Raw genomic sequence first — 23,865 nt, 5'->3', positions numbered from 1 at the left:
CTTGAAATATGTACATGTCGGCTGGAAAGCATGAATGAATTGAAGGGTTTCTTGCTAGGTGGAGAGGATGCTTATCAAAATCATCATGCTTTTGGACTCATTGATTGTACAACACTAGCTAGCGTTTGCAGGAACTGCTTCTTCTTTAAACAACAAATGGCATCTATGTGCTCCAAAAGAGGTGAAAATGCACAAAGTGTAATTGTACCTTGCTATAACAAGATCAGATTCCAATCCTGCCACAGAACTAAAGAATTATCCCCAGCACAATTGATTTTCTGTTGGCCTTTTGAAATTTGATTAGCTTAGTTAACATATATACTTAACAACTTCTTAAAAGGGTAAAAGGTTTTCGAGCAAAAGTTAACCCTATGTTAAAGAGCATTTTTGGTGTCTGTTGTATCACGAGCTTCAGTGGTTTTTCTAGTTTCACTTTTCCAAATTCTGAAACAAAAAAAGGAATCTAGAACAGATATGGTTTAGCATGAAAATTTTCTTTCTTTTCTTCGGTAAACTTGTCACGAAATCAATTGGATTGGATGGTACACATGTTAAGGCTTGACAAAGATAAGTGACAAGTACAAAGCGAAAATGCCCAGGAAGCACATTTTTTTTTTTTTTGGCAATAACGATACATTTGTATAACCTATTCTGTCCTAATCTAGGGGAGAGGGGGAGCCTAAGGAGGCTGTAATAGGGGGCTAGTGGGTATACAGATCCAACTAAATCAAAAGAGTATTATGACACAATTCTTAAATTTTTTTCGCTGCAGGTGAGATTTGAACCCTTACATACAATCCAAGGAGGGACTTAAGCCCCGCCAGGGGAGCACATTTGGGTCTACATCTTTTACCGATCATGCTTTGGCACCAGGGACATCTAGGCCTATTGTAATCCAGTCTATATCTTTTTGTGGGTTTTTAGCACGTGTCCGGGTGTGCTCCTTCTACTAAGACATCAAAAGTTCTGCCCACTAGAGGATAGGATCAAACAGAGCCAAGAAATGGGCACAGAACATCACAATGATCTGACCATTGGAGATGACATTTTGTTAGATCTGGGGGTTGGGAAAAGGTTATGTCTGCCTAACCCAATTGTTAATACTAGTCATTGAATTCCCCTTTTGTGAATTACATTCTCGAGTTTCATGTGTGCTACTTTTAAGGATTGAAGGCATTCGAGGCATAGTAAAGATGGTGAAGATATTCTATTAGACTTTGTGAAGAGTAGTAATGTTTAGATTTGCTACTAAAAATTGGTGGGTTTGACCAGGAGGAGAAAACTTAAAAGAGAAGTGATTTATTCTGCTGAAAGATTGCTTAGGATTTGATTCTCCTTGTCCCATTTCATTATCCTATAGCGATGATACAGAAAACACCAAAATGAGCTGATGCACAAATATGTCCGGAAGATCATAACAATCTGACTTTGAAATTATATAAGATTAGATTTCAAAGGAAAAAAAAAAGGACAGAATACCTCAAGATTGTGTCAAATCCAAATTCTACGTTCCGGAATTCCTTGTATTATAGGTATTATCAAGAACAAAACAACACTCGAAACATAGCCAGAGAGTCCATGTCTATAGTTTGCTTGCTAGATTCTTGATGCAATTGTTCTAGGGGGATGCCTCTTACATTGTTGTGTATATTTAGTGTTCACCGGAACCCCCCAACAAAAAAAATTGAAGCACGTAAAAGATAATCAAGACTCTTTTTAAGTTTTTGTATTTATGATTATTAAGTTTAGATCTTGGAGTAGAATTTGGTAAAAATTTCCCGTAGAAGAAAACACGGCAATGAAATTACGACAATCGGGTTCATATTATTCAAAGAGATTTATCGGTTCAGAACTTTTGCCCCATGCAACATGCAAGCATTATTCCAAGAAATCAGGTACTTTCACATATTACATGATAGACCTTATCCGATAGAACCAAAAGCAGAAACTAAACGACGTTGGTTTTTGTCGCTCTCACTCTCTGACCAGTGCGATTTTAATAATTGTAATGAACAAGCCAACGAATTCCATCTTTGCTATAATGGATTATGATGATGAATTGTCATCAGCAGCTAGCCCCAAGAATGAGGAAACAGCTGCTACAGATGGCTGGGACGGTTTGACCCACACTACAGTTCAAATTACCAATCCAGGGTGCAAGGAGCTGGTGGACTATTTCTGGATCAGAACAAAAATGCGAGTGCAGAAGCAGTCAACTTGAAAAACAAATTACTACTTCAACATCCAAGGTTAGGCTCTCTTACCAGACTAGTGGTGTCTGAATTCAATTTGACAATGTAGAAGCTAGAAAACAGTAATAATGCAAAAGAACATAAACATGTCTTCACAAACCAACCAATAAATCAGAGACCCAAATGGTTTCTTAGCGTACTGCCACATAACAAGTAGATACATAACTGTTCAAAATATTTTATATATGACCATAATGTTCTATCAAGTTGAACTTTGTTAGAGATCAACCCGTGTTCCTCATTCCAGCAGCAATCCCATTAATAGTAATAAGCAAGGCATCTCTGAGCTTATTGTTGTCATCATCGCATCTCAACCTCTTGAGAATCTCCACTTGCAACATATTCATTGGATTGAGATAAGGAAGCCTGCTCTCAATCAATCTCCTCAGACTACGGTTGTTATCGGATAGTTTCTCATGTCCAGTAACCAACAATACATACCTCTCAGTTATAATAAGCTCTTCCCTCAACTCGGCACCAAGAGGTTGCCGGCTTGGAGACACAAGGATCTCATCATAGTGCTTGGCTATAGGAATGTCTGCTTTGCCTAGAACCATCTCTATGAGGTCAACAGTGGACTGAAAGAAAGGCCATTCCTTGTACATTGCCCGTAAATCATCAGTATGTCCCCTCTCACAAACACCTTTAAGACCTGCTCCAACTCCAAGCCAAGCAGGAAGAACAAATCTGGTCTGGGTCCACGCAAATATCCATGGAATTGCTCGAAGATGCCCAATTCCTGCTGAACTCTTTCTTCTGGCTGGGCGACTTCCAATGTTGAGGTATTGAAGTTCAGCTTGAGGAGTAGCCTCGTGGAAGTATGCAAGGAATTCTGGATTCTCATACACAGTGCTTCGATAACTGTTACAACTAAGTTTTGAGATATCCTCCATCAGATTGCGCCATTTTTCTTCTCTTGGGGGCAATGGAGGTCGTAATGTAGCAAGCAAAACAGCTGTTGTGTAGATCTCCAACTGCCGAACAGCAATCTGTGGTAGTCCAAACTTGGCCTGCACCATCTCTCCTTGTTCAGTTGATCGAAGAGAACCCTGAAATACAAATCCCAGAAACAATAGGAATCCTCGTTGATCATTGGAAACAAGAAATTGAAAGGAAATAGCAGGCTTCCTGAATTAACTTTTTCAGGACATGAAAGGAAATTAAATATCTATTACACATTCAAGTGAAACTAAAAGGAGCAAAGTATAATTAAATGTCAACCAGGAAATTGTTATAACCTGTCAATTCATATATTTAACCCAGTTATTTACAACTAAAGAAGTTTATGTACATAATAACGACTTAAGATTCAATACCACAAGTGGCAGTTGGCGTAGTGATTTTCCAGAGCTTAAACACTTTCACCATAAAGATAAGAAGTAGAATGGGTTTTTTCCAATCACATTTACATTGAGAATTTACATTCACCAAGTAACCAACAAAACAAACATTTTAAACATTTTCTTTCCCGTAAATCTGGAAAAAAAGTTTTCACCATTCCCAAGTTTCAGAATAAATTTACCTTCTGAGGCACATTGTTAAAGATAACAAAAGAAATAGATCTGTGTTCAATTACTCTTAAAATATCTACCAATCTTTGGCAAATCATCAGCTTTTACATTGAAGATACATGTCAACATTTTCAAGTTCTCATACTAGCCCCAAAAAGCACTAAAAGACAACCATACAAAAAAAGGATTTTCAAGAGTTGGAAATATGCAGTAACCATTGTGCATGTGTTCCCAATGAAATCATTAGGTTCTAACAAAGTTGGATAAAATCCCAGCAAAATGCCTGGGCATACCTAGAAAAGACTTCTCCATTCGATCCCTGCAGTACATTACAACTACTAACAAATGAAGACATAATTCCAGTTTTCTTAGACCAACTTATGATCTTTGTGAATCTAGAGAGCCAGTTACTAAAACTAACCATAACAGAGCCAGGTGGCTGCGATTGAATGGCAAGGTAGGTAGGACCACCGCCACGCCCAATGCTCCCTCCCCGCCCATGGAACAAAGTGACCTTAATTCCATATTCATTACATGCAGCTACAACATCTTCTTGTGCTTTATACAACTCCCATGCAGCAGTAAAGCGCCCAGCATCTTTTCCAGAGTCAGAATAACCAACCATCACCTGTTCACAACCGTTGTATGAGCTCAATACTAAATAAAGACACCTTTAAGATTTCTAAAATTCAAGCCATAAGTACCTCTTGGTGCCCATTATGATTCTTTATTATGTGTTCCCTGTACCAATCAATTGATAACAGTCTCCTAATGACAGACCCAGCTTCTCTCAAGTCCTTCACAGTTTCAAATAGAGGAACCACCCGCAGTCTGTATCGATGCATGAGAATAAATTGGTCAAAACTTCACTTTGTGTTTTTTTATGGTTCAATCAAAACCAGATCTTCATATCATGGGCGTATCAATTTTACTTTTGAAGAATTTCCTTTATACAAAGTCAAAGATGCAGATCAAAATTGTATGCGTAGTATAGGAAACAACCAATCAGTTAGAAGAACAGTTGACCTCATTGAGTAGTAAGAAAACCACCAACTTAAAAAGAGTAATCCTCCTCCATTTGGGGTCAAAGCTGTAACATTACCAAAGATATGTCCTTGATCTTCAGCTAAAAGTTTTGTTGAAACGTAAAAATGCAGTCAAAACTGAAGCCCCAAAACTAAAAGATTTCAACCACAGAAATTCATACTGTCATCTATATATCGAATGGTACTTTTCCAACAGCGAAAATAAGTGAAGCCTCTAAAAGTGAACTTCTGCAATGTTTAAGCAGAAGAAAAACAAAGTTATGCTAATGCAAAATAAATGAAGAAATAAATAAGTCATGCTACTGGTATAAATCCACATAAGTTGATGTCTAGAATTAATACTAATTTGTAAATTCCATTTAATGCACATTCAGCAGCGAACGATAGAAAATTTTAGAGGCTTGTACTCACGTTCCTCCAGGACATGGTCTGCCTAGCTCTCCGCCGACAGAAAGGCGAGCATCCTTCTGCAGAAGCTCAACTGCAAGAACATCACTAGCCTGCAAATTGGTAGGTATAAAGAAACAGTTTTGTCAATTACATATTACATACATTAGATAAAAGGAAGCAATAAGAGAAAAAAAGAAGAAAAAAAAAAACACAAAGAACGCAATAAGAGGAGAGGGGATTAAAAAAAAGGATTATCTTTATACAACATATAACAGCACATATGAGAATTGTCATACATTTGCAGCCATGGAAATCACATATGCTCCCAGTGAGTCACTTCCTAGCTCAGCTGCTACTCTGAAGGTGTCCAATACTTCCTTGACATCGGGAGCAACCTTCAGAAAAAGAACAAAAATGAATATCAAATGATAAGACAAAGAGGTGCTCAACATGCTGATATAACAGCCTCTCATGCCTCCAGTTGAAAGGTCATTTGTGTGAAGAATCATCAGCTTTTCATTATATTAAAAGATAAAGCGGAGATGGAAAGCACAACTGAGTGATATCAGATTAATGTTTACAGACTAAATGAAGGCATTAACCTAATCAAGGTAGACAATTTCCATGTAGCCACAATATCACATCAACTATCGATTAAAGTTAATGAAAAAACTCTCCACTACTCAATTTGGTAACCCATAAGCAATGCAATCCAATTATCGTTTACATATCATAGATGAGTAATCTGCACTCACCAAAGTCTCTTTTTTTCTAGGTGATAGTTCATCACAAGTTTTGCTAAAACATGGTCTGAGGTCTTATCAGCAATATGGCCTGTCCAGAATCCAGACGCCCGTTACAATTGGTATTCACACTTCTTGTCTGAATATATTTCTCAAAGTCAGCCTATGGTGATAGCTAGAAAAGCTTGCTGCTCAAGCAAATTTCTACTTTATGTTGAGCAAAAGAAGCTTTATGGTTTCCATCACTAAATGCCCCATTAGATTTGCCTTGTAGCCTGTAGGACATTTTCCACATTATGGCTATAGAAGTCTGCTAAGAAAAGTTCCTTGAGCCAGTCAAAGTTGATGACTTCTGTACGCTATTGGGAAAAACTCAAGATCTTTCAGCATTGATCATAGGATAGTCAAAAGTTTATGTGAGCATAAGCCTGTCTTGTATTCCACAATGGTATTCAGTGGGCCATCTATCCTGTTATTGATGTTGAATTTTAGTAACATTTTGTCTACAAGATATTCAGACTGGAAATATCCTACATGTGTGTTTGCTGCAGTAATGAGATACAAAATGTAACTCAAGACTTACTTTTATACTTGGGGGGACTAAAGGCCTCTTCCCCTTTAGCTCTCTAGTCAGAAATTCCAGTTTCTTAACTTCATCCCACTCACTGTATGTACCCATGTCTAAATAATTGGTAATTGCATCAAGTGCCTCTGCATGCCTACCAGATTCCTGGAACAGCAAAAGAATTGTAAGAACAAATGCCTTAATAAGGTGATCATATCAAGAAAAAGAACATGTTTCTTACAATTGTGGCTTATCAAGAAAATAAATTTACCTGACGAAGATCGAGCTTCATCAGAACCATGCCAAAAGTAGCGACACGTCTAACCAAGTCAGCAAGGCGACCATCAGCTAGAACTCCAGATCCGCATGATTGCTGCAAGTTAAGTTTTCAGTCAGCATTTACATCTAGACATCAACTCTTGCACTTCTTATCATCTATGTTCTTTTAACTTCATTCAAAGACCTTTTTTTATTTCGGATGATTTTAAAAAATAAAAAAATAAAAGGAGTAGTTCAAATACCAGTGACTCGTAGCACAGTAATAGGGGCTCCAGAAGTTGATCTGATGTTTCATAATAGTCCCATGGATCATATTCACAAGGAAGATCCTCGAGAAGAAGCTCCAGCCGCTTCCTTGTCTTAAGAAGCTGAATTCAGAAAGACTATCTTTACTTAAACCAAGCTTTCAGCACAACAGAACCAAAAGCTAAAACTGAGAAATGACAGCATTTTAATAACTTGCTGCCCCCCTCACGTGTTGACATATTGCAATCTCTTCTGAGGGATGCCACTGATAATTCACATGCTTTGCAAGAAAAAAATCCTTATTCTACAAGTTAGAAAATAACATCCATCCATCTCCATTAAGCACACATCGGAATTCTCCTATTAAAACTCTCAGTTTTTAACATAAGAGGAAATTATACTTAACTGCTTGGGTATCAATTGAAGTGCTGATTTCTTCTCACTATTATGATTTGTAAAAGAAGAATTAGAATAAAAGATATTTCTTTTCATAAAAAGGGTGTACCAGTGTGTCATTATTCTTAAAATTTGTTTCGGCTAAGCCTAAACTATCACTTATCAATGTTTGTCTTCACAAGTAAGAACCAGCTGAAGATTAACATCTCATTATTTTTACTTTGATTAGTAAGTATACATTCCAAGCTCTTTCCCCATTCACGGCCTGCCACCATATATTTTACAAAGGCGCATGAAGTCTGAAAAGACATAAAAATAACTAGAAGACACATGGAAAGAAGAACAAAAACATAATGGCCCCAGAGAGAACGCAAATAGGTCAAGAATATCAAATTTCTAAGGGCTTTAAGGGCTTAGAATGTGAAGCTTAATTAGTAATAGTGGTTGATTTGATGGATTATCATGCCATGAGACCAAAATAATGGAATGTATATGTTTCCACATGTAATCATCTAGTAAACTTTAATTATCTTTCCATTCCGGGAGTAAACAAACATACAAAAAATTTTAATAAAATTAGTAGTTTATAGAGCATCATGAAAAGAAAAAATAAATTTATAAATTTCACTTGCTTAGCCCGAATAAAACATATAAGCATATCAACTTTTAAGGATATAGCCCATGTTGGTTCAGAGTGAGTTTTTTCTCTATCATCATTGAACACCATCTATGAAATGAGAAACAAAAAATATCACTGAAACAAATATATTTCTATGCACTTCTTATTCAGTCATTCTAAAATTTGGCTACCTTTACTTAGCTCCTAAGCAGTTGATTTTTCATTATGGCCACCTTCATTTTAGATTAGACAGCCCATCATAATATGATGCTGTGCAATTTCGCAGAGGATTGAGAAATCCTCTTTCCTCTCCAGATTCTCATGGTACACGTGGCCAAAACCATAGGAAGAATAGGAACAGACTCCAAAACCCTGACCCTGGCCCCTCCCTGCCTAAGAAAAGGGAAGTAGGTTTCCTTTTGCACAACAAAGAAAGGCATCTCAGGTTTGAGAAATACTCTTTCCTCTCCATGTTAAAAGCTGTCAGTGTAGCAGGCAAAGTCATACGAAGGAGGGGCGCAGGTTAATAAAATCAGCCCCCACCACCAACCCAACCCCCTTTTCCAGCCTAAAATGAGGGGAGAAGCCAAAGATAGGCATCTCTATAATGGCCACAATTTCCCAATTTTAATTCCATGGCAAGCAATATGCAGCGAAAAAAGGGAGATACCTTTTCTTTAACATCACCAAGAACAATTCTATAAGGAGCTATTCCTGGTCTGTAAGACGAGCTTGGCTCCAATAGCTTCTGGAAGCTGGATCTTCCTATTTGAGATTCAGCAAAAAGTTTCTTCTGAACAAGGAGTTGGCTAGAGCTGAAAGGAGGAGTGCGGGGCACTCCGGATGGCTGAGAACTGGAAGAAGGGGGTAGGTTTCCATTTCCAAATATTTTCTGTGATGTTTTATTCAGATCAGGAATAGGACCCCCTACTGAAAAAACTTCACCATCCTAAGAAGATGAAGCAACACTTTAGAAACAGAAAATTTGAAGAACTTGTATGTTTGAAAGGAGGAAAGGTTCAATGACAGAGACAGTAATTCCTTTGCAGTCAAGAGAAAAATAATGCTGCAGCAATCAGACAATCATACCTGCCGATTCAATGGCTTATACTCAGAGCCAGGAACATCTAGTCGAGGATAGTGAGACTCTACTTCATTGCATTCTGCATAGACATTGTAAACAGTTGGAATCATGTAAAAACTTTTAGAGAAATACATTTAAAATGAATTAGCAAACATCAACAAAGATGAGGAAATTGTGGAATGGTCAAATTGTCAAATTCATGCGGTAAAGACCAGCATTTGCGTCATTTCGCATGCAGCAGCCATCAAAACCCAGTCATGAACGGAATGTCCACATTATTTTAATACCCATGTTATTTAGCACCAATGACGGTTTTCAATCAAAAAAAAAAAAAAGAAAACCACCATCTAAAAAAATTTGGAGGACTTTGTGCTCTATGCAAGCAGATGAATACAGATCCAAGTAACCTCAAAAAGCATCTCTACAATACGCATTTGACAATTAAGTTGCTGCCAGGATAAATAAATGTATCCATGTTCAATTAGAATGATCAACTGTGAGAGTATAAGTGAACTAGATATGGACACCACGTCATATCTACATCATTGCAATCAAGATAGTAAGTCACGTATATATGTATATGTGTGCATATACGTATATAAAAAATGTTGTGTGTGTGTGTGTATGCATGCATGTATGTTGACATGACGACTTCAGCAGTGACCCTAAAAAAGAAAACCAATGCAACAGAACACATTGGTATAAAGAAAAAAATAATTTTGTCAACATTACTGGTAAAAGAAGCCCACATGTTTGAGCATCACCAACACCAAAGCAAACAAGCAGGAATAAAAGAATTTACCAGAAATTTGTACTCTTTTTACCAAATACAGCACATAAGTTCAGGACAGGAGAAAACTCAGCATCCAAAGTGAAGGATAATCAAGACCAAGAGTTTAACCTGTGCAAGAAGGTAAATCAGCTCCAGTTGGAAGCTGTGTTGGAAGAGCTGGAACATGTTCACCATGATGCTTCAATTGGTTCCAATTATGTGATGAATTCCAACTCTCATGCCGGTCCTCATCTGAGCTTTCTGGAAAGGAAGTTGAGCCACCGACAGCAAAGAAGATAAGGGAGTACGTTCATATATAACAATAACATGCTGTCTTGTAAAGATATTTAGAGTTTTGGGATAACTTAAATGACAAAAAATGACATAAACCATTGGAGAGAGTACATTTATATTTTGGTGCTGTGATACTGTTACAAGCACTTGCCCACAAGAAACTTGAGAACATCTTTCCCAATTAAGAAAATAATGCTATCAAGAATTTTTGGAATAAGATGAAAAGAAAATTCCTTGTCTTGGTCAATTTTTTTTCTATAGGAATGAAGCAGCATGATAGATCTAATCACTAAGTTTGATATTGCCACCTCCACAAGAACAAGAAGTCCAAGTTGGTCAAGAAAAGTTTTTGCTTAAAAATAATTCAAATGACAGACTACAAATCCATTTATATTGTCAGATACACCTTTTCTCAGACAAGTTGTACAGGTTCTGATCTTTGAATTCCGATCCACTGACTAAATGGATTATTACCATACTTTAGGTCTTTTTTGTGCCATGTACCATTCAAAAGCTACAAATATGAGAACCTGATTTACAATAACATACATCTGATATAAAATTGACATGGCAGACCTTTTTCAAGAATTTCCTGTGCCAGTCTTGATAGTCTATCACTGCACTGATTCATGGAAAGTTCAAATCTGAGATTATCAACTTCGCGGACATAGAGATCAATAGCCATCCACCTTGAGAGAAGAGAGACATCTTTTGTCACCTAAATAAACAAAGAAAGCCTCAATGAGACCATATCAAGAAACTCTTCATCTTAACTAGACAATCTTAGTCCGGAACTGGTAGTGCATAACCAGCCAAACAAAATATCCTGCCATTTCTTTGGCCCAGAATTTTCTAATTGTAACAAACTTCTATCAAATCATAGATAATAGTAATCATCTCCATACCATCTTGCATCAGTGGGTGTTGACCCTAGTTCATTATGTAACAGGAGAATCCTGTTCTTAACTAAGATCAATTACAGGGCAGGATTAAATCTTGTGAAAAAGAGATTCAAGTACACAAAATCCAATATCATGCCAGTGGCATTAAGGGGGGAACCCCTCTGTTCAGCAGCAAAAAAGATGTAAATTACAAGAATTTGATATCAAATAAGTTCACACAGACTTCTTTTGTTTAATGGAACACGGATGAGAAGATACTCAAGGGAAGGCCCAAAGGGCAGAAGAACTAATCTAATCTTTGATTGAGATGTTGTGAAGAAGAGCAAGAAGCCTCAAGATAGTCCAAACTGGGAAAAAGAGGGTTGTGTGGAAGTTAAGTCACAAACCCGGTAGTTAAAAATGCACAGCAGGAAAAGATGTCATTGGTACATCAGCATTTTAAAATTAAAAATAAATTTAAGTAAGAATTTTCTCATCTAGCATTCTACAATGAAGGATGCTTTTGAAGCAGAAATTCATCCAACCACTTAAGTATCAAAAAGTACAACTGGTGCTTCATGTGTACTGTAGCTTTACAAATTCATTAACCACAATACAATTTCTTCTGTCACCAACATGCTTTTATTTTAGAATACTGTTCCAGCTAATAAGCAGAATTGGTCATGCAACAAAAACTTAGAAACTGGACACATTCTAAAGATCACCTTTGCAGTCACATTAGGATTTCCATCACGATCACCACCCATCCAAGAGCCAAATTTTATTGGTGTGCATGTTAATGGAAGTGGCCTTCCAGTTTGCTGAGGAAAGAAGCAAGGCAAAATATGAAGGACCTGATCACAGATGCAGTGACAAAGATCCAGACTAAACATATAACGAAGAAAAACCTTCTTAAGAGAATTGCTGATACGACGTAGATAATGAGGTACAGCTTTCCAAAGTGATTGCTCCACAATATTCAAGCCTAAAAAATTAAACTGATTAGCTTTCTGTAAGAAGAAAAAGTGAATCAAAGTACATCTAAACAGGGAGTTTACCAGCCCTAGCTTCATCAACAGGAGTAGGTCTGTGGCGCCTAAGTTCATCTGTTAGCCAGATGGAAGTAATCTCTCTTGCCTAGCAAAATGAGTAACGATTATGCACCATGATGCAATCTGAATAGCTAACTACTTTGAATAAAACACAGACCAGATCTTCTATCAGCATTTCTTTGTCCTCTAGCTCAAGTTCTTTCTGTCGCTCATTATATTCCAAGAGATGCTGCAAAAATTGTAGTTATATTTTAGGAAAGTAAAATTTGAACACTTAAAACTCTAAATCTTTATGTGAATTTTAAAAATTATTACCGCAATCCTGATATGTTTGTATTGTAAGGTACGTCGATTTATTTGTGTGGGATGGGCAGTGAGGACAATCTCAACCTCCTGTGAAATACAAATAAATGGGGATTGGCATCATAAACTGTAAAAATCAAATATGTATTTCAACAATAAAAACAAACACAAAAGGGATATTAATGACAGACTTGCTTGCAGACAGTCTCATAGAGCTGGTCCGCAGTTATGCCACTCTGCACAAGCTGGTTGAAAGTATCATCACAAGATTTTGATGATTGTACCACACCACGATTTCTACGTAATCTGCAGGACCACTTGTTAGTCTACAGCAACTATTTGAAACGTTTAGTACTCATTCCAATAGCTTGTCAATGATTGCAGTTCAGAATCTGTTTTCCGGTGATAACTTGGAACTTAGCACTAGCTATCAATATTGGAAGTGTTTTCAATAGAAGGAGATGAAGTAACAACTTGAATTTGGACAATTTGTAACTTTAAAATAAGGACATGATTTAAATGTCAACATGTAGGATTAGTCGAGTAGTAAATTCACTATCTTAATCAAAATCATCCTATAATAGCAAAATCTATAAACTATCTTGCATTGGTAAGAATAAAGCTAGTTTTCTTGCTTATACTGTTGCCTGACTAGGATCAATAATCATATCTCAGAAACTAAATAACTGCACAATCAACTTGTAAACAGAGCGTTTTTAAAGTACTGTATACCTATGATGAGTTTCTGCAATTCCCATCAAATTGAGCTGATGACTCAATGTTCGAGCAAGGGATAAAGCTTCTTCTAGTGTCAACTTTGACAACTCTGCTGCAAGCTGTCTCTCAAGCAGCTCTGCTGTAGCCTCGATTCCTGCAATTCTCAAGTTACATGCACTCTGCAGGCCAAAAGAAAATTGAATTACATTACACGTAGACATGTAAACAAATGGTTCAAGAACACAAATATGCTTTTTTACCAACAAACAACCCATGTCCAGACAAAAGGTACTACACTAGAGAGAACCAAACAGGACAAAAACAGAGAGGTAGCTAAAGATCGATAACTTTGGGCAGCAATGAAAGAAAAACAAAGCTCTCACGCAAAAATCAAAAACATGCAAAATCTCAAAATCGTCCATACTAATTTGAGTGTCTGGCTAACTAAATTAAGCTTCAAATCCCACTAAACTGAAGCCACAATAAAAAATGGCTTGGCATAATGAGAATGATGAAATACCCTTAAAACTACAAGAGATGATGAGATATCATCAATTAAAAGCATTAACATCATAATGCATGGAAACAGCAACAACCATCAGCAAGAGATCCGAAGGATGTACACAAATATGCATGCAAAAAAAAATTATTTAACAAAAGGAAAAAAAATGAGGAACTGAAAAAACCAAAACATGCATGCATGAACCATAGAATCTTCCCAAACAGAACATCCAAGCCATCAACGACAAGGGAGTTAAAAAGAATCAAAATTTCCCCGGAATACACATAATCAAGAAAACCAGAAACGGACGACATTACAACGAAATCCGAAAGGGTTCAAAAGAGAAAAGCAAAATAAAATGAAGAAATCCCATAAAGCAAAAGGGCAAAACCTGAGCAAGAGTTCGGGTTCTTTCAACAATTTCCATGAAATTGTGACCAACTTCTCTTTGAAGGACGTCATTGAGGAGGCTTTGGAGGAGTTTATAATCATCTTCAAAGCCCTGAAAAGATATCTCCTCTGCTATATCATCAGTTATATCCGTCATTCTCTTCTCCTTGGTCTAGTGCTGCTCCTGCTGCTTTCTTTTACTGAGAATGATAACAATGGAAATGTGTGTGTGCTGTTGTGTGTGTGACTGTGTGTGTGTGGAGAGGAGTGAGAAAAAAGGAGTTGAGAGGGATGGAGTGGTATCTGATTGGGAGATTCGATGGGGTGGGGATTGAGGCTGTGTACGGAGGGCGAACGTAGGGCGTACGAGAGAAGAGGAGTCGAGGTGGACGGTGGATGGTGACAAGCGGCAATCAGTGAGAATTCACAGGGACCCCCTTTTTGTTTTTTCTGGGACTCTAACAGTCCAACGACTTTTAGGACCTTTTATTCCAAGAATTTTGCCATTTTCTTATCCTTCGAAATTTCACACATTACTCTCCCGTACTACTGCTCCGCCGGATACATCTGATAAAATTGAAATTTAGAATCTAAAATTTGATGTATTTAATAAAATTGAAATTTGAAATCTGAATCCACCAAATCAGTGAATTGTTGAGTGTCAAATTTGATACATTTGAATGTATATTATATTAAGTGATAAATAAATAATTTATCATTTATTTTTTAGATCAAATTTTACCAAAGAAATTCAATGTCACGCCACTTTAATGAATTCAGATGTTTTAGCTTTGATTATCAAATGTGCGTGAATATATTAAGATTTGAATCTATTAAATTTAAATGATTTATTGGATTATCAAACATAACAGTAAACCTTAGTGTTATGAGTAACAATTAAGGATTTTAAGGAGCAACAAATGGTTTTATTTGCAAAGCTGCCTAATGTATCCATTACAAACGTTTTTTCTCAAATTGCATTGATATGTACTTTCTTTCTTCTTTTTTTTTTTTTTAATGTTAACATAAGTATACCTATATAGAAGTATATCTTTTATTACGACATTAAAATTTAAGTTTTGGCAATATCATTTCCTAAAGAGCACAGCTAATCTTTTGATGGTTCTTGAAACAAGATCGTTGTACCTGTGACGTGGGGAAACAAAGAAAAGACTCCTTCACTTTGTACCTACCAATACGAGTATTTTTATGCAATTTGAGATTGTAAAATTGTCTCACCTGGAATTCCTATGAAGGTACAAACCAGTAAGCAAAGTGGTCCCACTCCTTGGAACCCAAGCAAATTGACTTTCAACATCTGAATCAATTGACAGCGCCAAAATTTATTAATTATTAGCTCCAAAAAGCGCCAACCCCTCAATTCTGCGAGTTCTAACAGTAGTTTGCTCGCAGGTCAACTTTAGTAACGAAAAAGTCTGAGTTTCTCAGTCATCGGAAAAAGTATTGTGGGGTAGTACCCACCATCTTTCAAGTTTCAAGTTAAAAAGCATTCGGATACTAGTAATTGCTCAATTCTCAAGTGGGTTTTACCTGCAATTGCAGAAAAAATGGAAAATGAACCAGCAATGGAGGTGTCATCTTCACAGCCGCCGCCGCCGATGCCGAAAGTTGGGGTGGCCGTGTTTTTGCTGAAGGGAAATAAAGTGCTATTGGGGCGGCGCCTCTCCTCCGTTGGCCGCAATACCTTCGCTCTTCCTGGTGGCCACCTTGAGTTTGGTACTCTCTGATTAATTAATTAGTTTCCCTCTGCCTTCACTTTCTCTTCACATTTTTTGGTATCAAATGATAGAAGTACTACTCTTACATTACCTGGATTCTCTTAGCCCTTTTTCTGTTTTTCTCTTTGTTTTGTAAGACTAAACATTATTATTTATGATGATACTTTGGTCTGATAATCACAATCTTCAATAATAGATCAATTCACTTGCAATTTGTTTTCTTGCACCTAGCAGAGAGATATTAATTTTTTAAATAAGTTTCGTCAAAAAAAAAAAAAAAAAAAAAACACTTACCATGGTCTATATTTTACATGATGCAAGCTTTTTAACAAATCATGAAGTTCACATTAGTGCTTTAAGGATTTGTTCATTTATGTGCTTTTAATTGGCTGTAAATTTACTCTCCGCAATCCATCTAAGGTTTTAGTATATTTGCTGTTATTATGCTGTAACTATGCTTGTTAACATGACGGTGATGCATCAAAAACAAGTGCAGTTCAATCCATATGTGGAAATTTATACTATTTTTCTCATTTCCTGGTTTAGGAGAAAGTTTTGAGGAATGTGCAGCTAGGGAGGTGAAGGAAGAAACAGGACTGGAAATCGAAAAAACAGAGTACTTAACTGTCACAAACAATGTATTCTCACAAGAAGCTAAAGCAACACACATTGTTTGTGTCTTCATGCGTGCAGTTCCAGCCGACATCAACCAGCAACCTCAAAATCTTGAGCCTGAGAAATGCGATGGATGGGATTGGTATGACTGGGATGATCTTCCAAAACCACTTTTTGGGCCATTGGAGATTATGCTCCAACATGGTTTTAGTCCTTTTCCCACCACTTAAAATGGTGTCATTTGCTTTCCTTAGTAGTGCCCATTTTGCTCCGTGAGCCCTTCTGATTTAGAAGAAGCCTGCACCATTAAGATTTCTATGTTGCTTATAATTTCCACCCATCTCAAAGTTGTAAGGTGTCGGTAATGAATTTTGCTTACTTTCTTGTTTTTCAGTATCTTACTTTCCTACCACAAAAAAAAAAAAAATGTATCTTACTCTCTCTAACCATGCATTGCTACCCAGCAGATAATTGTTGATTAATATGCAAACTTGTATTAATCCATGCTTGCCAATGAATCAATCATGTTGGTATTCCTGAGTGATTTTCGAGTTGCCTATCAATTTTCCTGTTAGTGATTATGATTAGCATGCCTTAATAGTTTTACCTAAGGCTGATGTTGAGCTGACTAGCCTGACTCAAGTTCGCAAGCTACTCGAAAGTATTATTGAGTCAATTTCAAGCTTAAAAATCAAGTACTCAAGAGCTCGACAAGCTCTATCGAAAATTACATTAAATAATTAAAAAATGAATATTATATATGTATGGACACATACGAAAATAACTAATATAAGCTCGGCATTATTCGAGCTTGAGCCAAGTTTTCAAATTTGATGAGACTCGACATTGTTTTCGAATCTTATTGAGTCGAGATAGAGTATTTTGCAATTTTCTCGAGTCAAGTTCAAGTTTGGGCTTATTGACTTGCTCGAACTCGAGCACAAGCTGAAGTATTACTTGTACTCTTTCAATTTGAGTTTGAGTATGGTGCTGCTCAAACGACTCGACAGCACCCCTAGTTTTATCCCACAAAAAAAAAAACGAAAGTTTTGTTTGGATAGAGTATTATTCCAAATAATTATTTGGAATAATTACTGTAACACTTTTTGTGATGTGATGTATGTGAGATAAAAAAGTGATTAGAAATATAAAAAGGTGGATTGAGAAATGTATTTATGATATAAACAAAAAAAATTTTAAAAAAAAATTTGCTATCCAAATATAGTCGCACTAAAAAGACAGATAACGGTTCATTATTGTATTGAAAAATAAATGTTTTGTATTTTTTGTAAGGCCCCTGCCAAATCTATAGTTATTTTGCGGCCCAATCCACGACAACAAGTGACGACACAACATTCAAATAGAAACGAACTAAAATCAGAATTCTGCCCATAAATAATGCTCAAAGTGGATCAATTGTTAGAGCCCATAAACAATAATCTTAAAATGTCGGCCCAATCATCAGAGCCCACGTTGATGGAACATTCAATAATTTCAACCGGGCGGCGGGAAAGTTAACTAACTCTCCAGACTCCAATATCCCCCCGAAAGACGCCAAAGTGCCCACCGCGCGAATAGCCTTTTTTTTTTTTTGTCGTTAAATCCGCTGGGAAGAGAAAAAAAAATAGTCAATTTTTAATTCCCAACTGCTATAGTGCATGATAATGGAGAACGACGCCCTTCCAACATCAAACTCAGTGCCGCCGCCGCCGCCGCCGATGCCGGTGGTGGGAGTCGGAGTGTTTGTGTTGAAGGGTGACAGAGTGCTTTTAGGCCGCCGCCGCGTCTCCGTTGGTTACAATACCTTCGCGCTTCCTGGTGGCCACCTCGAGTTTGGTGCTAGTCCCTTTCCTTCAGCTTTCTTGTTCTTTTATTTGTTCGTTTTTTCCCATTGAATTGTTGATTGCTGTTGTTTCCAATGAGAACTTATTGCTTGGTATTAAACTGTATATGACATAAGAGATCAAGATTGGATTGCCCGGGTCTTAGTTTTGTTGGACTGTTACTAAAGATTGTGAATTCATAGGAGGATACGTGATTCTTGAGACTTATAGTATGATAGTTAGACAGTAGCTGTTGATTGAACGCACATTTTCGGTTTTTGGGTACCCAAGCGTTATTGGGACATAAGTTGCTAAACAGGTTATAAGCAGTGTTTTGGGCTGCAAAAGTTCTCCGAATGGTGCTGAAGAGGGTGTTTCTGTTTTCAAGTTCAAGTGACCTGCATTTCTGTTTTCTCTTCCCTAATAGTAGGACTAGAATTACATGATTAATGGTAATTTGTATTTGTAATTAATTCGATTTTAATGACATTGATCTCAGTTTAGCTTCCTACATAGAATGCCAAGTGGAGATAAAACTCTGAAATAAAGTAGCTAGAAATCAGTTAAATGAAAACCTTTGCTGCGTTGGCCTTTTTTGTTTGCTTTGTGGACATTAACTGCAGGGGTTTGCAAGATAGTTGTATTATAAGTTTATTTCACAAGTGAACTTTTGTATGTGGATGCTTCCATAAAACCTATTGAGTTCGTCAAGATTCACTAAGCATTATACTGATTTATGGGAAGATTGTGCGAGTCTGTAACGCAATTCTGATCTACGTTTGAGTGTTTTGCTCGTAGCATTGATCCTTTTTTTTTTTTCCTGGTGATGACTTATTTACAATCCGTTAACGGACTAGTATGGGAAATGGAACTTTACAACATGATATTCTTGCAGTACTACAACAAAAATTAGTAAGTGCTTTTTGTGTTCCGGCTTTAGGGGAAAGCTTTGAGGAATGTGCAGCTAGGGAGGTGAAGGAGGAAACTGGACTGGACGTCAGGAAAACAGAGTATTTAACTGTCACAAACAATGTATTCTCAGAAAGAGCTAAACTAGTGCATCTTGTTTGCATCTTCATACGCGCAGTTCTAGTGGATGACAACCAGCAACCTCAAAATCTAGAGCCTGAGAAATGTGACGGATGGGATTGGTATGATTGGAATCACCTTCCCAAACCACTTTTTGAGCCGGTGGAGGTTCTGGTGCGAAGCGGTTTTAATCCTTTTCCAGTAAATTGAAATGGTGATCTTCTTGTGCCTACTTTGCTTCCTGAGCCCTTCTACCTTATAGAACAGACAAGATTAAGGTTTCCCATTGCGTATTTTGCCATCCAGAGTTGATGGTTTCTGTAATGAATGTTTTGTCTGTCTTCAGGTCGTTGTCGATTATATTAATCTGCATAGGTATGTGACTGGACAAATAGCTGTTAATCTTGTGACTTGTACGTAATCATGCTTGCTAATCAAGCATTTGGCAGATCCAATCATCAAAGTATATCTGTTCTAAATTTACATCAGGGTAGGAAGTATGTTATATCAGCAAGAAAATCTTGTATTTGGGCTAGAAGAAGTATCCCAGCCCAAGAGTAATTCTGATGATCCTCAAGTATCAGAATTGTACTTTGCACCAAAACTGATAATTTGAATTTCAAATTTGAATTCATGTTATGTGATATGATCTAAACCTGCTAACGTATAAATAAATAAATAAAAAGGTTATCCTTCTTCTTATTGCAATTTTGATACATCAAACATTGGTAGAACCACAATGAGGAACGCTGCCATGTATCTCCATCAAGAATTCGGGAAATGGAAGGTTATATTGAACAGAGGCATGAAGATGTTGAGTAATTTTCTGAACTTAACCACGTTCTATTTTCTCTTTGTTTGATCGCTCCTTTCCTGATGACTACACTCATGCCATGTGCAGTTAAGCAAGATTGAATTCCATGCTTGAGTATAAGTGAAACCAGACGATGAACCTAATGTGGGATGCTTCAGAAGCAAAGAAGCCACTAGTGCTTATTTGGCGGGATTGATTTGCCACTTGGTCTCGATTCCTTCGTGCTAATAACTGACCAAAATGCTCAAAAAAGTCATGGTGGTTTCGTCCTGATGAACATACAGCTGATGATCAATACTTAAAAAGTGGTTTCCCCAGCTATGAACGAGTATGAATTCCCTAGTTTCGAATAGCATCTGCAGTGCTGTTTCCAAACCCGTGATGGCCATTACAAAAATATGTGGATATTATTTTTCATCGCTGCTATTAGGCTGCTATGATGCCTTGCTTACTGTAGAGTGAAACATCTTTCGTCTATCAAATTTATTAGCTGTAATCGGGTAGGGGAACAGGCTTCTCAAGATTTTGGATTGAGTATGAGTTTGGTGTTGAATTAGTTATTGTTTTATGGTAACCTTAGAATTATGTCAGGAAACTTCTATTGCACCCAACACGGTAGTTTAAGCATTGAAGTCCTTAAACTGTGCTTCATTTGTCGTTATATTTTAGGTTTTGATATCATTTGTTTACTCTTCATGTGGTATCCTGGTACCGTTTCTGGTTCAGTTGGTGGGTGTAGATGACCATTAGTTGATCTGTAAAATATGTCCTGTGTGTATTTCAAAACTGGTGCCATATGGGTCGACAGATCTGTGATATGCCCCTGGAAATTCAACAATTGTTGACCCTAAGCTTCTATAACACATGCCCGGTTATGCAGGTCGGTGGAATAAAATCCTAACTATGCTTTAAGAATCTGCTACATTCATAATTGAAAATTTAGAACTAGATAATCATTGCAGCCACACCATCCAGCACATTATGCATCGGACAACAAGCCTTGTTTATTGGCTCAATGTTAATTCTCATTATTACCCCACTTTTTACATGGATTCTCTTATGGCTCTCCTTGCAAAATTTCTCTTTAAGGGCTATATGATCTTGAAACCCCAAATTCAAGGTGTGATAGACGTGTAGTTTCTATTTCACCTATTGTGCTACCTATAGTACTCTGATCTGGATTCTATTTGAAGCAGTGACGGAAAAAATGCCAATTGCATACTTGTGAAATGAATTTGTGCAGCTTCATATGCAAGTAGATTCTCATTCTAGAGATATGCTAGTGCAAAAAGTGCTGGCTTAGTCACAAGACTTGCCTAGTGATTCTTCAGCCGTCCTGCATCTATTTGTATTTACTACCATGCTAGTAGTACACAATCTACAGGTGGAATCAGACTAATAATGTCCCTCTGCTTTTGATTAAAGCCAATAATGCAGGAAACAGAGAGGTGGCTAAGGGAGGCTCATGAATATGTGTGCATCAGTGCACCAAGGAGAATTGGGGTCAGTCCCAGTTATATTTGGTGGTGTGAAAGGACTAATGGGTTGTGACTTATGAGGCCTAGGCGTGGTTTTAGTCACGGTGGGTACGGTTTGGTGTGGATTTACCTGCCCCTTAACTATTTCCAATGCAATTCAGGCCATCAGTCAAGCCTCCCTTTCATTTCCTGCCCCACAGTCCCCTCCCTCCTCTCAGCTTACCGAGTAGCAATTGCCCCCACCAAGGATGAAAAAGATATTCGATCAAATTCATGTCTCCTCAGATTCCACTATTCACTCTTGAGTCTATTTCCACTCCTGAAACTCCTTTGTTTGTGTCTGTTCTGTTGTCTCCCCTCCCCTGCTTTCTGCGCTCTTGTCTATACTCTTCTCTGAGTTGCAATTTTCCTAATACAGTTAGGTGGGGCTGCTCACCCTCCCTTTGTCAGCATTCTCCTGTCACTCCGTCAGTCCACAAGGCTGACAATTTGGGCTACAAACCAAGATATATCACCCATAAAACCTCAATACACAAGGATAACACTACTGAATCATAAATCCTTTCCTTATTCTTTCCTTTGCACTACAGTCCTAGTTGTTATTACTTCCATTTTGTTTTGTTGTCTTTGGCAGATCCCAGATGAAGACAATCATGGCTAAGAACCCTCATGAATCATTCTCGTTCTCTAGGAGATATTTCAACTTCAAGAAAAAGGTTGAAGACGAAGATGATGAGGAAGAAATTTTCGCTTTCAGCTCCTCATCACTTGGTTGTGAGGAGGAGTTGAAAGGTATTGATCAGGATATCAGTCATTCAATGCATACACTTCCTGTCAAACCACCAAAGAAGAAGCTGACAAGTTTAGCTGTTTCCAAGCTTAGGGCTGCTTTTGCATTTGGTAATAAGAATCGCAGTCGCTTTTCTGGTCTTGGCACCAAAGTTGTAGGTACCCTCTTCGGGTACAGACGCGGGCATGTGCATTTTGCATTTCAAGAAGATCCCAAGCTGAGTCCAGCATTTCTTGTTGAACTCGCAACTCCTACTAGCGTTTTGATTAAAGAAATGGCTTCAGGGTTGGTTAGGATTGCTCTTGAATGTGACAGAAAAACAACAGAGAAGAAAAATGTGAAGCCTTTGCTAGAAGAACAAATATGGAGGACTTATTGCAACGGCAGAAAATGTGGTTATGCAACTAGACGTGAATGCGGAGCTGAGGAATGGAAAGTTTTGAACTCTATTGGTCCAATTTCAATGGGGGCCGGTGTTTTACCAGGAGCTGGAAAGGGAGATGGCTCTGAGGGAGAACTCATGTATATGAGAGCCAAGTTTGAGAGAGTTGTAGGGTCTAAAGATTCAGAGGCCTTTTACATGATGAATCCTGATGGTCATGGAGGTCCCGAACTTAGCATTTACTTGCTCAGGGTTTAGGTTTCCTGGCCACTTTTATCTGTATTATCTATTTAGTAGTACCTCAGTTCAATGTTGTAATATATTACTATGAATGAATGCTTGGGGCTTACTCTGCTAAGTCATGAGATAATAGGGCAGCGGTTCTTCATGGGTTTTTTTTTTCTTGCCAATGCAGAATTTCGGAATGTTTGGTTTGGTGTTTTTAGTATGTTGATCAGTTTGAGAAAGAAATGTAGAAACGATGATGGAAGATGTTAGCGATGAGTGTTGTGTCATTTTCATGTATAGATTCTCTTTCCTTCGTTACCAAAACAAGATGCAGATGCAGCAACGTTTGTCTGCCCATTTTTGATAATGGCTAATCTGTGTTATCCAATTACCAGGAAGTTTTCGGGACCCTCCTCCAGATTTTCACATCTATGAGTCATATCCAACCAGCAAGTTCCAGATCTTATCCAATTGTTTTGAAAATTATCCTCTTATCATTTTCTTTTACGTACTACCGAAAATGAAGGTATGTTGTTCTGATGCCAGGAGTGTACATGGGAGATTTTTCTTCACAACTTTTTTCAGTAGTTGTGCACTCATATCATGTTGCCTCGAATTAGGAGAGACTTTTACAGCAATTATGTCGAGAAAAATTTTGCTCGCATGTTATCCCATCTATCACCTTAATCGAAGGATTTTCCACACGGCAACTATTATGTTAGAGCTAAAAGCTCAGAGGCCAATGTCACACCAAGAAAAGTCCACCACATAGCTTTCACTGCAACAGAAATCGATTTTAGAAGTGCAAGCATTAGTTGATGAATGATTAACTACGCACATAGTGAAGTCAAATGATTAATCATGATTTTGCTAGCGATACTTGATAAAAAAGTTTAGTATATGCCAACACGTTAATATGGTTCCA

At 37.5% G+C, this 23,865-nt stretch overlaps 4 protein-coding genes across 8 annotated transcripts; 3 read left to right on the top strand and 1 right to left on the bottom strand.

Moving 5' to 3' along the window:
• Positions 1-2,339: 2,339 nt before the first annotated feature.
• Positions 2,340-15,733, bottom strand: LOC140021488 (phosphoenolpyruvate carboxylase 4-like). Its single transcript, XM_072072449.1, has 22 exons — positions 15,594-15,733; positions 15,282-15,360; positions 14,044-14,609; positions 13,166-13,329; positions 12,625-12,739; positions 12,446-12,523; positions 12,288-12,359; positions 12,137-12,215; positions 11,987-12,063; positions 11,804-11,899; positions 10,774-10,915; positions 10,033-10,164; positions 9,137-9,210; positions 8,718-8,996; positions 7,029-7,154; positions 6,779-6,880; positions 6,526-6,672; positions 5,496-5,594; positions 5,221-5,309; positions 4,468-4,594; positions 4,185-4,391; positions 2,340-3,301 (listed from the first exon to the last, which is right to left on the bottom strand). Exons 3-22 carry the CDS (start codon positions 14,197-14,199, stop codon positions 2,477-2,479), a joined length of 3,186 nt encoding a protein of 1,061 aa, XP_071928550.1. The 5' UTR covers positions 14,200-14,609; positions 15,282-15,360; positions 15,594-15,733; the 3' UTR covers positions 2,340-2,476.
• Positions 15,611-16,792, top strand: LOC113716479 (nudix hydrolase 1-like). The gene is made up of 2 exons (XM_027240817.2): positions 15,611-15,779; positions 16,328-16,792. The coding sequence occupies exons 1-2, from the start codon at positions 15,611-15,613 to the stop codon at positions 16,624-16,626; spliced, it is 468 nt and encodes a 155-aa protein (XP_027096618.2). The 3' UTR covers positions 16,627-16,792.
• A 1,262-nt stretch (positions 16,793-18,054) lies between these two features.
• On the top strand, positions 18,055-20,618 carry LOC113717024 (nudix hydrolase 1). 2 transcript variants are annotated; one of them, XR_011825347.1, is made up of 4 exons: positions 18,055-18,232; positions 19,160-19,462; positions 19,981-20,066; positions 20,150-20,618. XR_011825347.1 is itself a non-coding variant. In XM_072072546.1 (2 exons), the coding sequence occupies exons 1-2, from the start codon at positions 18,055-18,057 to the stop codon at positions 19,456-19,458; spliced, it is 477 nt and encodes a 158-aa protein (XP_071928647.1). In that variant the 3' UTR covers positions 19,459-19,703. The 2 variants fall into 2 exon arrangements, 1 of the variants encoding a protein (XP_071928647.1); XM_072072546.1 differs by lacking the exons at positions 19,981-20,066; positions 20,150-20,618 and having other exon boundaries at positions 19,160-19,703.
• On the top strand, positions 20,253-23,106 carry LOC140003984 (protein MIZU-KUSSEI 1-like). Of its 4 annotated transcripts, none has more exons than XM_072072544.1 (2): positions 20,253-20,390; positions 21,488-23,106. In XM_072072544.1, exon 2 carries the CDS (start codon positions 22,182-22,184, stop codon positions 22,968-22,970), a length of 789 nt encoding a protein of 262 aa, XP_071928645.1. In that variant the 5' UTR covers positions 20,253-20,390; positions 21,488-22,181; the 3' UTR covers positions 22,971-23,106. The 4 variants fall into 4 exon arrangements, with proteins under 4 accessions (XP_071928645.1, XP_071928643.1, XP_071928646.1 ...); XM_072072542.1 differs by having other exon boundaries at positions 20,254-20,390; positions 22,175-23,106; XM_072072545.1 differs by having other exon boundaries at positions 20,259-20,390; positions 21,500-23,106.
• The last annotated feature ends 759 nt before the right edge of the window (positions 23,107-23,865 follow it).

The sequence above is a fragment of the Coffea arabica genome, chromosome 11e, assembly GCF_036785885.1.
Source record: "Coffea arabica cultivar ET-39 chromosome 11e, Coffea Arabica ET-39 HiFi, whole genome shotgun sequence".
NCBI lineage: Eukaryota > Viridiplantae > Streptophyta > Magnoliopsida > Gentianales > Rubiaceae > Coffea > Coffea arabica.
The sequence above is the reverse complement of the archived record's forward strand: the minus strand, read 5'-3'. Positions and strand labels throughout refer to the sequence as shown.